We start from the raw sequence: 12947 nt of genomic DNA on the forward strand, positions 1-12947 counted from the left end.
GCAAACGGCACTGCTTCCATAGCTGCCACCATCTTCCCCAGGAAGTGCATGAGGCGCCTTAAGGGGTGTGATTGACTCCGAAGAAGTGATTGCACCCCTGCCTGCAGAGAAAGCTGTTTGTCCCGCGGTAGCTTGACCAACGCTGGCTGTGTGTGAAACTCCATCCCAAGGTAAGTCAGTGATTGGGTTGGTGTCAACTTGGATTTCGGGAAGTTGATGATCCACCCGAACTGCTGGATAGTCGCCAGAGCGACGGTAAGGCTTTGTTGACACGCCACCCGAGAAGGGGCCCTGACTAGGAGATCGTCCAAGTAGGGGATCACCGAGTGGCCCTGAGAGTGTAAGACCGCCACGACGGATGCCATGACTTTGGTGAAAACCCGTGGGGCTGTCGCCAGGCCGAAGGGCAATGCGACGAACTGGAGGTGTTCGTCCCCGATGGCGAAACGCAGGAAACGTTGATGTTCGGGTGCGATCGGCACATGGAGATAAGCATCCTTGATGTCGATCGATGCCAGGAAGTCTCCTTGTGACAACGAGGCGATGACTGAACGGAGAGATTCCATCCGAAACAGTCTGGTTCTCACATGTCTGTTGAGTAGCTTGAGGTCCAGAACGGGACGGAATGACCCGTCCTTTTTGGGCACTACGAACAAGTTGGAGTAAAAGCCGCGACCACGTTCCTGAGGGGGAACGGGGATCACAACACCTTCTGACTTCAGAGCGTCCACTGCCTGAAAAAGTGCATCGGCCTGAGCGGGGGGCGGGGAGGTTCTGAAGAAGCGAGCCGCAGGACGTGAGCTGAACTCTATCCTGTAACCCTGAGACAGAATGTCTCTCACCCATCGGTCTTGAACGTGTGGCCACCAGGCATCTCCAAAGCGGGAGAGCCTGCCACCGACCGAGGATGCGGCTAGGGTAGGCTGAGAGTCATGAGGAGGCCGTCTTAGAGGCAGTGCCTCCTGCGGCCTTTTGGGGGCGTGACTTGGACCGCCACGCATAGGAGTTCCTCTGGCCTTTCTCCGGCCTGTTGGACGAGGAGGATTGTGGCTTGGCGGAGGGACGAAAGGACCGAAACCTTGATTGTATTTTTCGTTGCGGAGGCTTCTTAGGTCTGGACTGGGGTAAGGAGGATTCCTTTCCCTTGGATTCCTTAATAATCTCATCCAAACGTTCGCCAAATAAACGGTCGCCAGCAAAAGGCAGACCAGTTAAAAACCTTTTGGAAGCAGAGTCTGCTTTCAATTCGCGCAGCCACATGGCTCTGCGGACTGCCACGGAGTTAGCGGATGCTACAGCCGTCCGGCTAGCAGAGTCCAGGACGGCGTTCATGGCGTAGGACGAAAAGGCAGATGCCTGGGAAGTCAAAGACGAAACATGCGGAGCAGAATTCCGTGTGACAGCATTAATCTCAGCCAGACAAGCCGAGATCGCTTGGAGAGCCCACACAGCGGCAAAGGCCGGGGCGAAAGACGCGCCCGTGGCCTCATAGATGGACTTGACCAAGAGCTCTATCTGTCTGTCAGTGGCGTCCTTCAGGGATGAGCCATCTGCAACAGACACAACAGATCTAGCAGCCAATTTGGAGACTGGCAGATCCACCTTGGGAGAGTGAGACCAGCCCTTAACAACTTCAGATGGAAAGGGATAACGCGTGTCAGTATGCCGTTTAGCAAAGCGCTTGTCCGGGACCGCCCTGGGCTTCTGGACAGCATCCCTGAAGTTAGAGTGATCAAAAAACGTATTTCGCGTACGCTTGGGGAACCGAAACTGGTGTTTCTCCTGCTGAGAAGCCGACTCCTCCACAGGAGGAGGCGGGGGAGAGAGATCCAACACCTGGTTGATGGATGAGATAAGATCATTCACTAAGGCATCCCCCTCAGGTGTATCAAGGTTAAGGGCGAAGTCAGGGTCAGAGCCCTGAGCTCCGACATCCGCCTCGTCTTCCTGAGAGTCCTCCGAGCAATGTGAGGAAGACGGGGAAGAGTCCCAGCGAGACCGCTTTGCCGGTCTGGGACTGCGGTCCGGGCAGGAGTCCTCCGCCTGAGACCTAGGGCCCAATCTGGGAGCGCGCTGCGGCGCGGACCGAGAGGGGCCTGGAGGAGACAAGCTAACAGGAACCGGAGCCTGTGAAGGGTCCGGTCTGGATTGCAATGCCTCCATGAGCCTAGCAGACAATTTGTCCAAAGACTGTGCCATGGATTGAGAAATGGACTGAGAGAGTTTCTCAGCAAAAGAGGCCAACCCCTGTGACTCTGTCCCTGCATGTTCAGGGGGAGCAGGGGGGTCTACCTGAGCCGAGGGGCCCACCAGTGCCCGAGACTCCGGCTGAGCAAGCGTGGCAGGAGTCTAACACTGCTCACAGTGAGGGTACGTGGATCCCGCAGGCAACATAGCCCCACAAGAGGTACAGGCCGTGAAAAAAACCTGTGCCTTAGTAGTTTTGCTCCTTGTGGACGACATGCTGTTGTCTCCTAGGAGAGTGACCAACTGAGGGTATATAGGGACCAAGGTATACGGACTGACCGAACAGATATATATATATATATATATCTATTGTAAAAAATATATATATATGTATCTATACCGGCACCCCAGGGGGGCCAGCACCGGGTGACCGGTGTGGCTTACCGACCGCTAACGAGCGGAGTGTGTGTCCTCCAGATTCCCTGCCTTGGATCCCCCGGAGCTGCTGAGCTGTTCACTGAGAAGCATCCACCGGCAGAATGCCAGAAAATGGCCGCCGGAGCTCTCAGGGGAGGAGTGGAGCCGAGGGCGGCGCCAGCCAAGAGCGGGAATCTGGGGTCCCCACAGTGGTCAGTGAGGGGGGAGGAAGACATGCAGGATGCTCCAGCCCTCACATCCGACGTCATGCCGGAGAACCCGCCCTTACCCCTGACAGGCAGGCCCGGGGGCGGGATTTTTGCGACTAGGCCGCGGTGAAGCCGGGGACTAAATTTGAGGCCGCGCCCGACAAGCAGGCACAGTCGGCGCGGAAGTCCACCGGCCTCCTTAGTTTTAAAACTACCGCGGCTCCCGGGAAGAAGGTGCGCTCTCTGTACGATCCCCGACCGGGATACAGAGTACCTTTAAGTTGCAGGGCCCGGTCCCTGAGGATGAAGAGGCTCCGGTCCGTCAGGTTCCCTCAGGGGCTGCGGATGGAGCACGGTCCCAGTAAATGGAAGACCGCTCAGGATCCCACTTCTCCCAGAGCCGCTAAGGGATGGTGAAGGAGACGGCATGTGGCTCCGGCCTCTGTACCCGCAATGGGTACCTCAACCTTAACAACACCGCCGACATAGTGGGGTGAGAAGGGAACATGCCGGGGACCCCGTGGGGGTCCTCTTTTCTTCCAACCGACAAAAAATAAGTCTGAGAATTCTTGAGTGGATGTGTGCCTCCTTCCACACAAAGCATAAAACTGAGGAGCCCGTGGTCCACGGGAGGGTGTATAGGCAGAGGGGAGGGGTTACACTTTTTAAAGGGTAATACTTTGTGTGGCCTCCAGAGGCAGAAGCTATACACCCAATTGTCTGGGTCTCCCAATGGAGCGACAAAGAAAGAAGGGAATTTTGTTACTTACCGTAAATTCCTTTTCTTCTAGCTCTTATTGGGAGACCCAGACGATTGGGTGTATAGCACTGCCTCCGGAGGCCACACAAAGCAATTACACTAAAAAGTGTAAGGCCCCTCCCCTTCTGGCTATACACCCCCAGTGGGATCACTGGCTCACCAGTTTTAGTGCAAAAGCAAGAAGGAGGAAAGCCAATAACTGGTTTAAACAAATTCTCTCCGAGTAACATCGGAGAACTGAAAACCGTTCAACATGAACAACATGTGTACCCGCAAACAAACCAAAAATCCCGAAGGACAACAGGGCGGGTGCTGGGTCTCCCAATAAGAGCTAGAAGAAAAGGAATTTACGGTAAGTAACAAAATTCCCTTCTTCTTCGGCGCTCTATTGGGAGACCCAGACGATTGGGACGTCCAAAAGCTGTCCCTGGGTGGGTAAAGAAATACCTCATGTTAGAGCTGCAAGACAGCCCTCCCCTACGGGGAGGCAACTGCCGCCTGCAGGACTCTTCTACCTAGGCTGGCGTCCGCCGAAGCATAGGTATGCACCTGATAATGTTTGGTGAAAGTGTGCAGACTCGACCAGGTAGCTGCCTGGCACACCTGTTGAGCCGTAGCCTGGTGTCGTAATGCCCAGGATGCACCCACGGCTCTGGTAGAATGGGCCTTCAGCCCTGATGGAACCGGAAGCCCAGCAGAACGGTAGGCTTCAAGAATTGGTTCTTTGATCCATCGAGCCAGGGTGGCCTTAGAAGCCTGCGACCCTTTGCGCTTACCAGCGACAAGGACAAAGAGTGCATCCGAACGGCGCAAGGGCGCCGTGCGGGAAATGTAGATTCTGAGTGCTCTCACCAGATCTAACAAATGTAAATCCTTCTCATACCGATGAACTGCATGAGGACAAAACGAAGGCAAAGAGATATCCTGATTAAGATGAAAAGAGGATACCACCTTCGGGAGAAACTCCTGAATGGGGCGCAGCACTACCTTGTCCTGGTGGAAGACCAGGAAGGGAGCCTTGGATGATAGTGCTGCCAGCTCAGACACTCTCCGAAGAGATGTGATCGCTACTAGAAAAGCCACTTTCTGTGATAGTCTAGAGAGTGAAACCTCCCTCAGAGGCTCGAAGGGCGGCTTCTGGAGGGCAACTAGTACCCTGTTCAGATCCCATGGATCTAACGGCCGCTTGTACGGGGGTACGATATGGCAAACCCCCTGTAGGAATGTGCGCACCTTAGGAAGGCGTGCCAAACGCCTCTGAAAAAAGACGGATAGCGCCGAGACCTGACCTTTAAGGGAGCCGAGCGACAAACCTTTTTCTAACCCAGATTGCAGGAAAGAAAGAAAGGTAGGCAATGCAAATGGCCAGGGAGACACTCCCTGAGCAGAGCACCAGGATAAGAATATCCTCCACGTTCTGTGGTAGATCTTAGCAGACGTGGGCTTCCTAGCCTGTCTCATGGTGGCAACGACCCCTTGGGATAAGCCTGAAGACGCTAGGATCCAGGACTCAATGGCCACACAGTCAGGTTCAGGGCCGCAGAATTCCGATGGAAAAACGGCCCTTGGGACAGTAAGTCTGGTCGGTTTGGTAGTGCCCACGGTTGGCCGACCGTGAGATGCCACAGATCCGGATACCACGCCCTCCTCGGCCAGTCTGGAGCGACGAGTATGACGCGGCTGCAGTCGGATCTGATCTTGCGTAGCACTCTGGGCAAGAGTGCCAGAGGTGGAAACACATAAGGGAGCCGGAACTGCGACCAATCTTGCACTAGGGCGTCTGCCGCCAGAGCTCTTTGATCGCGAGACCGTGCCATGAAGGTTGGGACCTTGTTGTTGTGCCGGGACGCCATTAGGTCGACGTCCGGCCTTCCCCATCGGCGACAGATTTCCTGAAACACGTCCGGGTGAAGGGACCATTCCCCTGCGTCCATGCCCTGGCGACTGAGGAAGTCTGCTTCCCAGTTTTCTACGCCGGGGATGTGAACTGCGGATATGGTGGAGGCCGTGGCTTCCACCCACATCATAATGCGCCGGACTTCCTGGAAGGCTTGCCGACTGCGTGTCCCCCCTTGGTGATTGATGTATGCCACCGCTGTGGAGTTGTCCGATTGAATTCGGATCTGCTTCCCTTCCAGCCACTGCTGGAAGGCTAGTAGGGCAAGAAACACTGCTCTGATTTCCAGAACATTGATCTGAAGGATGGACTCCTGCTGAGTCCACGTACCCTGAGCCCTGTGGTGGAGAAACACTGCTCCCCACCCTGACAGACTCGCGTCTGTCGTGACCACCGCCCAGGACGGTGGTAGGAAGGATCTTCCCTGTGATAATGAGGTGGAAAGGAGCCACCACTGCAGAGAGTCCTTGGCCGTCTGGGAAAGGGAGACTTTCCTGTCCAGGGATATTGACTTCCCGTCCCATTGGCGGAGAATGTCCCATTGAAGTGGACGCAGATGAAACTGCGCAAACGGAACCGCCTCTATTGCCGCCACCATCTTCCCGAGGAAGTGCATGAGGCGTCTTAAGGAGTGCGACTGACTTTGAAGGAGAGCCTGCACCCCAGTCTGTAGAGACCGCTGCTTGTCCAGCGGAAGCTTCACTATCGCTGAGAGAGTATGAAACTCCATGCCAAGATACGTTAGTGATTGGGTCGGTGACAGATTTGACTTTGGGAAGTTGATGATCCACCCGAACGCCTGGAGAGTCTCCAGTGCAAAAGTCAGGCTGAGTTGGCATGCCTCCTGAGAGGGTGCCTTGACCAGTAGATCGTCCAAGTAAGGGATCACAGAGTGTCCGTGAGAGTGCAAGACTGCTACCACTGCTGCCATGATCTTGGTGAACACCCGAGGGGCTGTCGCCAGACCAAATGGCAGAGCCACGAACTGAAGATGGTCGTCTCCTATCACGAAGCGTAGAAAGCGCTGGTGCTCCGTAGCAATCGGCACGTGGAGATAAGCATCTTTGATGTCTATTGATGCTAGGAAATCTCCTTGGGACATTGAGGCAATGACTGAGCGGAGGGATTCCATCCGGAACCGCCTGGCGTTCACATGCTTGTTGAGCAGTTTTAGGTCCAGAACAGGACGGAAGGAGCCGTCCTTTTTTGGAACCACAAAGAGATTGGAGTAAAATCCTCGCCCCCGTTCCTGAGGGGGGACAGGGATCACGACTCCTTCTGCTCTTAGAGAGTCCACCGCCTGCAGCAGGGCATCTGCTCGGTTGGGGTGTGGGGAGGTTCTGAAGAACCGAAGTGGAGGCCGAGAACTGAACTCGATTCTGTACCCGCGAGACAAAATGTCTGTTACCCACCGGTCTTTGACCTGTGACAGCCAAATGTCGCAAAAGCGGGAGAGCCTGCCACCGACCGAGGATGCGGAGGGAGGAGGCCGAAAGTCATGAGGTAGCCGCCTTGGAAGCGGTTCCTCCATTTGCTTTCCTGGGGCGTGAGTGAGCCCGCCAGGAATCTGAGCTCCCTTGTCCTTTCTGAGTCGTTTTGGACGAGGAGAATTGGGCCTTGCCCGAGCCTCGAAAGGACCGAAACCTCGACTGCCACTTTTTCTGTTGAGGTTTACTTGCTCTGGGTTGTGGCAAGGAAGAGTCCTTACCCTTGGACTGTTTTATGATTTCAGCCAATGGCTCACCAAACAGTCTGTCTCTAGATAATGGCAAGCTGGTTAAGCATTTTTTGGAACCAGCATCTGCTTTCCAGTCCTTTAACCATAAGGCTCTGCGCAAAACCACAGAATTGGCGGCCGCCATAGAGGTACGGCTCGTAGATTCTAGGATAGCATTGATAGCATAGGTCGCAAACGCAGACATTTGCGAAGTTAGGGACGCCACCTGCGGTACTGCTGGATGCATGATAGCATCCACCTGTGCTAAACCAGCTGAAATAGCTTGGAGTGCCCACACGGCCGCGAATGCTGGAGCAAACGACGCGCCGATAGCTTCATAGACAGATTTCAACCAAAGGTCCATCTGTCTGTCGTTGGCATCTTTAAGTGAAGCGCCATCCTCTACTGCGACTATGGATCTAGCCGCAAGCTTGGAAATTGGGGGATCCACCTTTGGACACTGGGTCCAGCGTTTGGCCACTTCAGAGGGAAAAGGATAACGGGTATCCTTAGAACGTTTAGAGAAACGCTTGTCTGGATGAGCGTCGTGCTTCTGGATTGATTCTCTGAAGTCAGAGTGGTCCAAAAAAGCACTTAATTTACGCTTGGGATACAGGAAATGGAACTTCTCCTGCTGTGCAGCTGCCTCCTCTGCTGAAGGAGCTGGGGGAGAAATATCCAACAGTCTATTAATCGCCGATATAAGGTCATTAACCATGGCGTCACCATCAGGTGCATCCAGATTGAGAGGGGCCTCAGGATTAGAATCCTGATCCCCGTCCTCAGTCTCATCACAGAGAGACTCTTCTCGCTGAGACCCTGAGCAGTGTGATGACGTCGAGGGTCTTTCCCAGCGAGCTCGCTTAGGCTGCCTGGGACTGTCATCTGATTCAGAGACTTCAGCTTGTGATGCTTGAGACCCCCTTGAAGTACGGATTAGTTCCAACTGAGGGGGACCGGAGAGCATAGACACAGCAGTGTCCATGGTCTGAGGAACTGGCCTGGCCTGCAAGGTCTCCAGGATCTTTGTCATAGTCACAGACATTTTATCAGCAAACACTGCAAAGTCTGTCCCCGTCACCGGGGCAGGGTTCACAGGCGTCTCTGCCTGGGCTACCACCACAATAGGCTCTGGCTGACGAAGTGCCACTGGGACTGAACATTGCACACAATGTGAGTCATTGGAGCCTGCCGGTAGATCAGCCCCACATGCTGTACAAACAGTGTACGCAGCCCGTGCCTTGGCAGCCTTGCGTTTTGCGGATGACATGTTGCTGCCTCCTCAGAGCAGTACAGGGTGTCCAGCCAAGAAGCGACCTTACAGTGCACTATATAAAAATATATATATATATGGTACCACGAAAAAAGTACACTAATATATCACTGAGGCACTAGAGGGGCCAGCACTACTGTGCTGCTTACCGCCCGCTTAGGAGCGGTGTGTGGTCGCCAGAAATCCCTCTAGTCTGGGTCTCCCAGAGCCTGCTGCCTTTCCCCAGCCAGACCGCATGTGTAATGGCTGCCGGCGTCCTTGTGGAGAGGGGGGGCGGGCCCTGGGCGTACACCGACGAAGAGCGGGAAGTCTGCTTCCCCCTGTGCCTAGTGAGAGGGCTGGAGCATGTAAATAAAGCTCCAGCCCTCGGCGCTGCCAATTGAGCAGCGTCTCTCCCCTACCCTGATTGACAGGGTGGGGGCGGGAACGAAGCGGCGCTAGGCCGCAGAAGCCGGGGGCTAAAGTTAGAAGCGCCGCCGCCGTAAAAGCGCGGTCGGCGCAAAGTCCCCGGCGCACCACAAGTCGCAGCGTAGTTCCCAACATGTAACGTCACTCAGCAAAGCTGCAGTGACCTAACCCCAGCACACAGCGCTACTGTCCCCGGCGCACTATAACGCTCAGCAAGCCTTGAGAGTGTCCGTGCCTGCCGGGGACACAGAGTACCTGAAAGTTGCAGGGCCTTGTCCCTGAACGGCACTCCCGCTCCAAATCCAGCAGGTTCTCTGGGTCTGTGGATGGAGCCCGGCCCCAGGGCTTGGGGGCCGGCAAGATCCCACTTCCACAGAGCCCTCCAGGGGATGTGGAAGGAAAACAGCATGTGGGCTCCAGCCTCTGTACCAGCAATAGGTACCTCAACCTTACAAGCACCACCGCGGGTGAGAAGGGAGCATGCTGGGGGCCCCATATGGGCCCTCTTTTCTTCCATCCGATATAGCCAGCAGCTACTGCTGACTACAAACAGTGGAGCTATGCGTGGATGTCTGACCTCCTTCGCACAAAGCAGAAAACTGGTGAGCCAGTGATCCCACTGGGGGTGTATAGCCAGAAGGGGAGGGGCCTTACACTTTTTAGTGTAATTGCTTTGTGTGGCCTCCGGAGGCAGTGCTATACACCCAATCGTCTGGGTCTCCCAATAGAGCGCCGAAGAAAAAACACTAAAAGTTCTATATAACTGGCAGTGCTCGATGTTCATGTAAAATTCACAAGCAACTGTACTGAACAGTAAAATATATTTCTAAGGGAAACTATAGTATGAATAGCATAAAGCAGGATGTGGAAGTATTGCACTGGAAAAGTGATCTGCAAAGTTCCTCTGGAAACCGTACCTGTCCATCACGGCTTATCTGAACCTTCTTATTATCATTCCATGGGTTCAGTAAATGGTGTGTATGCTGAAAAGGAACGCTCTCCTTTCGTATCCATTCCAGTTTAAAGACTCCCCCAAGACTGGTGGAACCCCAATCTTTACTCTTCTCCAGCCCAATCTCCGAACACATTCTAGCAAAGCCCTACATAAAGAAATACAAAACAAGATGACAAAATAAAATGGCACAATATGATGTGTTACCTTCATAAAGAATTTGAATCAAATCTGTTATATGAATACTGGACTATATAAAAGGAATCGGTCAGTATGATTATCCAGCGATCTCCCCACCCCCCAACCGAATATCCGGACATGCAGGTCTTTGAGATATAAATCCATTGACACCTTTATATCTTTTATCTTCTGCTGTGTTGCCCAGTAGTAAGCATTTTTATACATATGCAAATTAGGTGTTAAGTGCTTTGGGCAGGACACAACACTTAGGGGTACTTTGCACGCTGCGACATCACTAGCCGATTGTAGCGATGCCGAGCACGATAGTCCCCGTCGCACATGCGATCTCTTGTGATAGCTGCCGTAGTGAACATTATCACTACGGCAGCTTCACACGCACTTACCTGCCCTGCAACGTCGCTCTGGCCGGCAACCCGCCTCCTTCCTAAGGGGGCGGGTCGTGTGGCGTCACAGCGACGTCACGCGGCAGGCGGCCAATAGAAGCGGAGAGGCGGAGATGAGCGGAACGTAAACATCCCGCCCACCTGCTTCCTTCCTCATTGCAGGCGGGACGCAGGTAAGGAGATGTTCCTCGCTCCTGCAGCTTCATACACAGCGATGTGTGCTGCCGCAGGAACGAGGAACAACATCGTACCTGTCGCTGCAGCGAAATTATGGAAATGACCGACACTACACAGATCACCAATTTTCGACGCTTTTTCGATCGTTTATCGGTGCTTCTAGGCTTTACACGTTGTGACGTCATTACCGGCGCCGGATGTGCGTCACTTTTGATTTGACCCCGACGATATCGCAGTAGCGATGTCGCAACGTGCAAAATACCCCTTAGGGTACCATCTCACTAAATGACGTACCAGCGATTCCGACCACGATATGACCTGGTCAGGATCGCTGGTACGTCGCTCATGGGCACTGGTGAGCTGTCAATCAGGCAGATCTCACCAGCGACCAGCCATCAGCCACTCTGCGCTTGGTAAGCAAGGTAAATATCGGGTAACTAAGCAAAGCGCTTTGCTTGGTTACCCAATATTTACCTTGGTTACCAGCGTACTCCGCTTAGCGCTGGCTCCCTGCACACATAGCCAGGGTAAATATCGGGTAACTAAGCAAAGCACTTTGCTTGGTTACCCAATATTTACCTTGGTTACCAGCGTACTTCGCTTAGCGCTGGCTCCCTGCACACATAGCCAGGGTACACATCGGGTTACTAAGCAAAGCGCTTTGCTTAGTTACCCGATATTTACCCTGGTTACCAGCGTACGCTGCTTACAGAGTTGGTGCTTGTTGGTCTCCGCCGTCAAACACACTGATGCGTGCTGCACAGCGGGTGACCAACGCGCAAAAAATGAACCAGAACAGTGTGTAACGATCAGCGATTTCACAGCAGGGGCCAGGTCGCTGTTTAGTGTCACACACAGCGAGATCGCTGATGAGGTCACTGGTACATCACAAAACCTGTGACTCAGCAGTGATCTCGCTATGTGAGAAGTACCCCTTAAAGGGAATCTCAGAGGCTCCTTAAGAGCAGCTTATTATAGGGACAAACTGCTGTACTATTAGAAAAAGCAGCACAAAAAATACTTGATGTTAGGTTAATAGAGCCTTAGTAATTCAGAGTCCGCTGAATTCACACAGGAGTGTTCTATGTCTTTCACCCTTGACACCAGTGAATAATGGCCGATATGCAAGTTCTACCTACTGTAAAATGTTAGTTACAGTTTGCTAGATAGCGGCAATGAGTGTGCTCAGGTTTCCAAAGTGCATTATTTACCCCTCTGACGTCTTCACTTATAAAAGGCCAATGCAATTCTTCCTTCAGAGCTCTCTTCTCAGGACTGAATAAATATTAGCATTTTAATTATTTTCCTAATAATTAGTTTTCAGTTTTGTTTAAAAGGAACCTGCCATCAGTTTAATACTGTCCTTACTATAGACTCATGAAGCAGTGAGAGGCTCTCTGTTTACAAAGAATAATGTGAAGCAATTATCAAGACTGGCGGTTTAAATGTCAGTATTGAACCTATATATTCTCTGAAAGTAGACATTTGGCTTATTGTCAAAATGCCACTCAACATTTTACAAGCACAGGCACCGTGATGCTTTTTTTACATGAAAGTGATTTTTTTGTATAAAATGCATAAAAAAATTATATTAGTGTCCATAAGTGTGACTCAAGCAGAAAATCAGGCAGACCAGAATTCACACACACACAGACACACACACACACACACACACACACAGTCTAATTGTACATTTTATACATTTTTTAATCATCAGTAATGGAAAAACCAACAATCTGGTTTTACACTGGAAAAAGTAGATTTTGGGTACTCACCGTAAAATCTCTTTCTTGGAGCCTTCATTGAGGGACACAGGAAACCATGGGTGTATGCTGCTGGGACTAGGAGGTGACACTATGCAAATAAGAAAGTTGGCTCCTCCCACGCAGTATACACCCACTGACCGGAGCTGAGGAGAACAGTTTGTGTAAAAGCAGTACGAGCAGAAGCTTGAAATCCAGAACATTCCGGATCCATTGAAGTCTTAGAAAAGGGCGGGTGCTGTGTCCCCCAATGAAGGCTCCAAGAAAGAGATTTTACGGTGAGTACCCAAAATCTACTTTTCTCTATCGCTTCATTGGGGGACACAGGAAACCATGGGACGTCCTAAAGCAGTCCCCAAGGGTGGGAAGAGAAAGACCCGAAAACCGGATTAACAGAGACAAGGTTCAGTAACCGGAACCTGGTCCTAGACCCCGTAGGGAACCCCTATCTGGCTAGGGGCCGAAGTACAGGAGAAGAGTTAGAGTACTTAGGGAGTACTAAGAACTAGTGTAAAATGCATGTACTGGGGAATAGGATGATCAGGGAAAAACTGCATCCTCTGAGGCCTGTACCTAATAAAGCTAAGGAGCTAGGGCGACTGA

At 52.5% G+C, this 12947-nt stretch overlaps 1 protein-coding gene across 6 annotated transcripts in view; it reads right to left on the bottom strand.

Annotated features, from left to right (window-relative positions):
* YTHDC2 (YTH N6-methyladenosine RNA binding protein C2) overlaps nt 1-12947 on the bottom strand; it is a 276916-nt gene that overhangs the window by 15182 nt on the left and 248787 nt on the right. For all 6 annotated transcript variants that reach the window (XM_075325002.1, XM_075325005.1, XM_075325003.1 and 3 more), the window contains exon 29: nt 9786-9968. In XM_075325002.1, the coding sequence (XP_075181117.1) occupies nt 9786-9968 (183 nt within the window). The remainder of the gene's footprint in view (nt 1-9785; nt 9969-12947) is intronic.

Source organism: Anomaloglossus baeobatrachus, chromosome 1, assembly GCF_048569485.1.
Source record: "Anomaloglossus baeobatrachus isolate aAnoBae1 chromosome 1, aAnoBae1.hap1, whole genome shotgun sequence".
NCBI lineage: Eukaryota > Metazoa > Chordata > Amphibia > Anura > Aromobatidae > Anomaloglossus > Anomaloglossus baeobatrachus.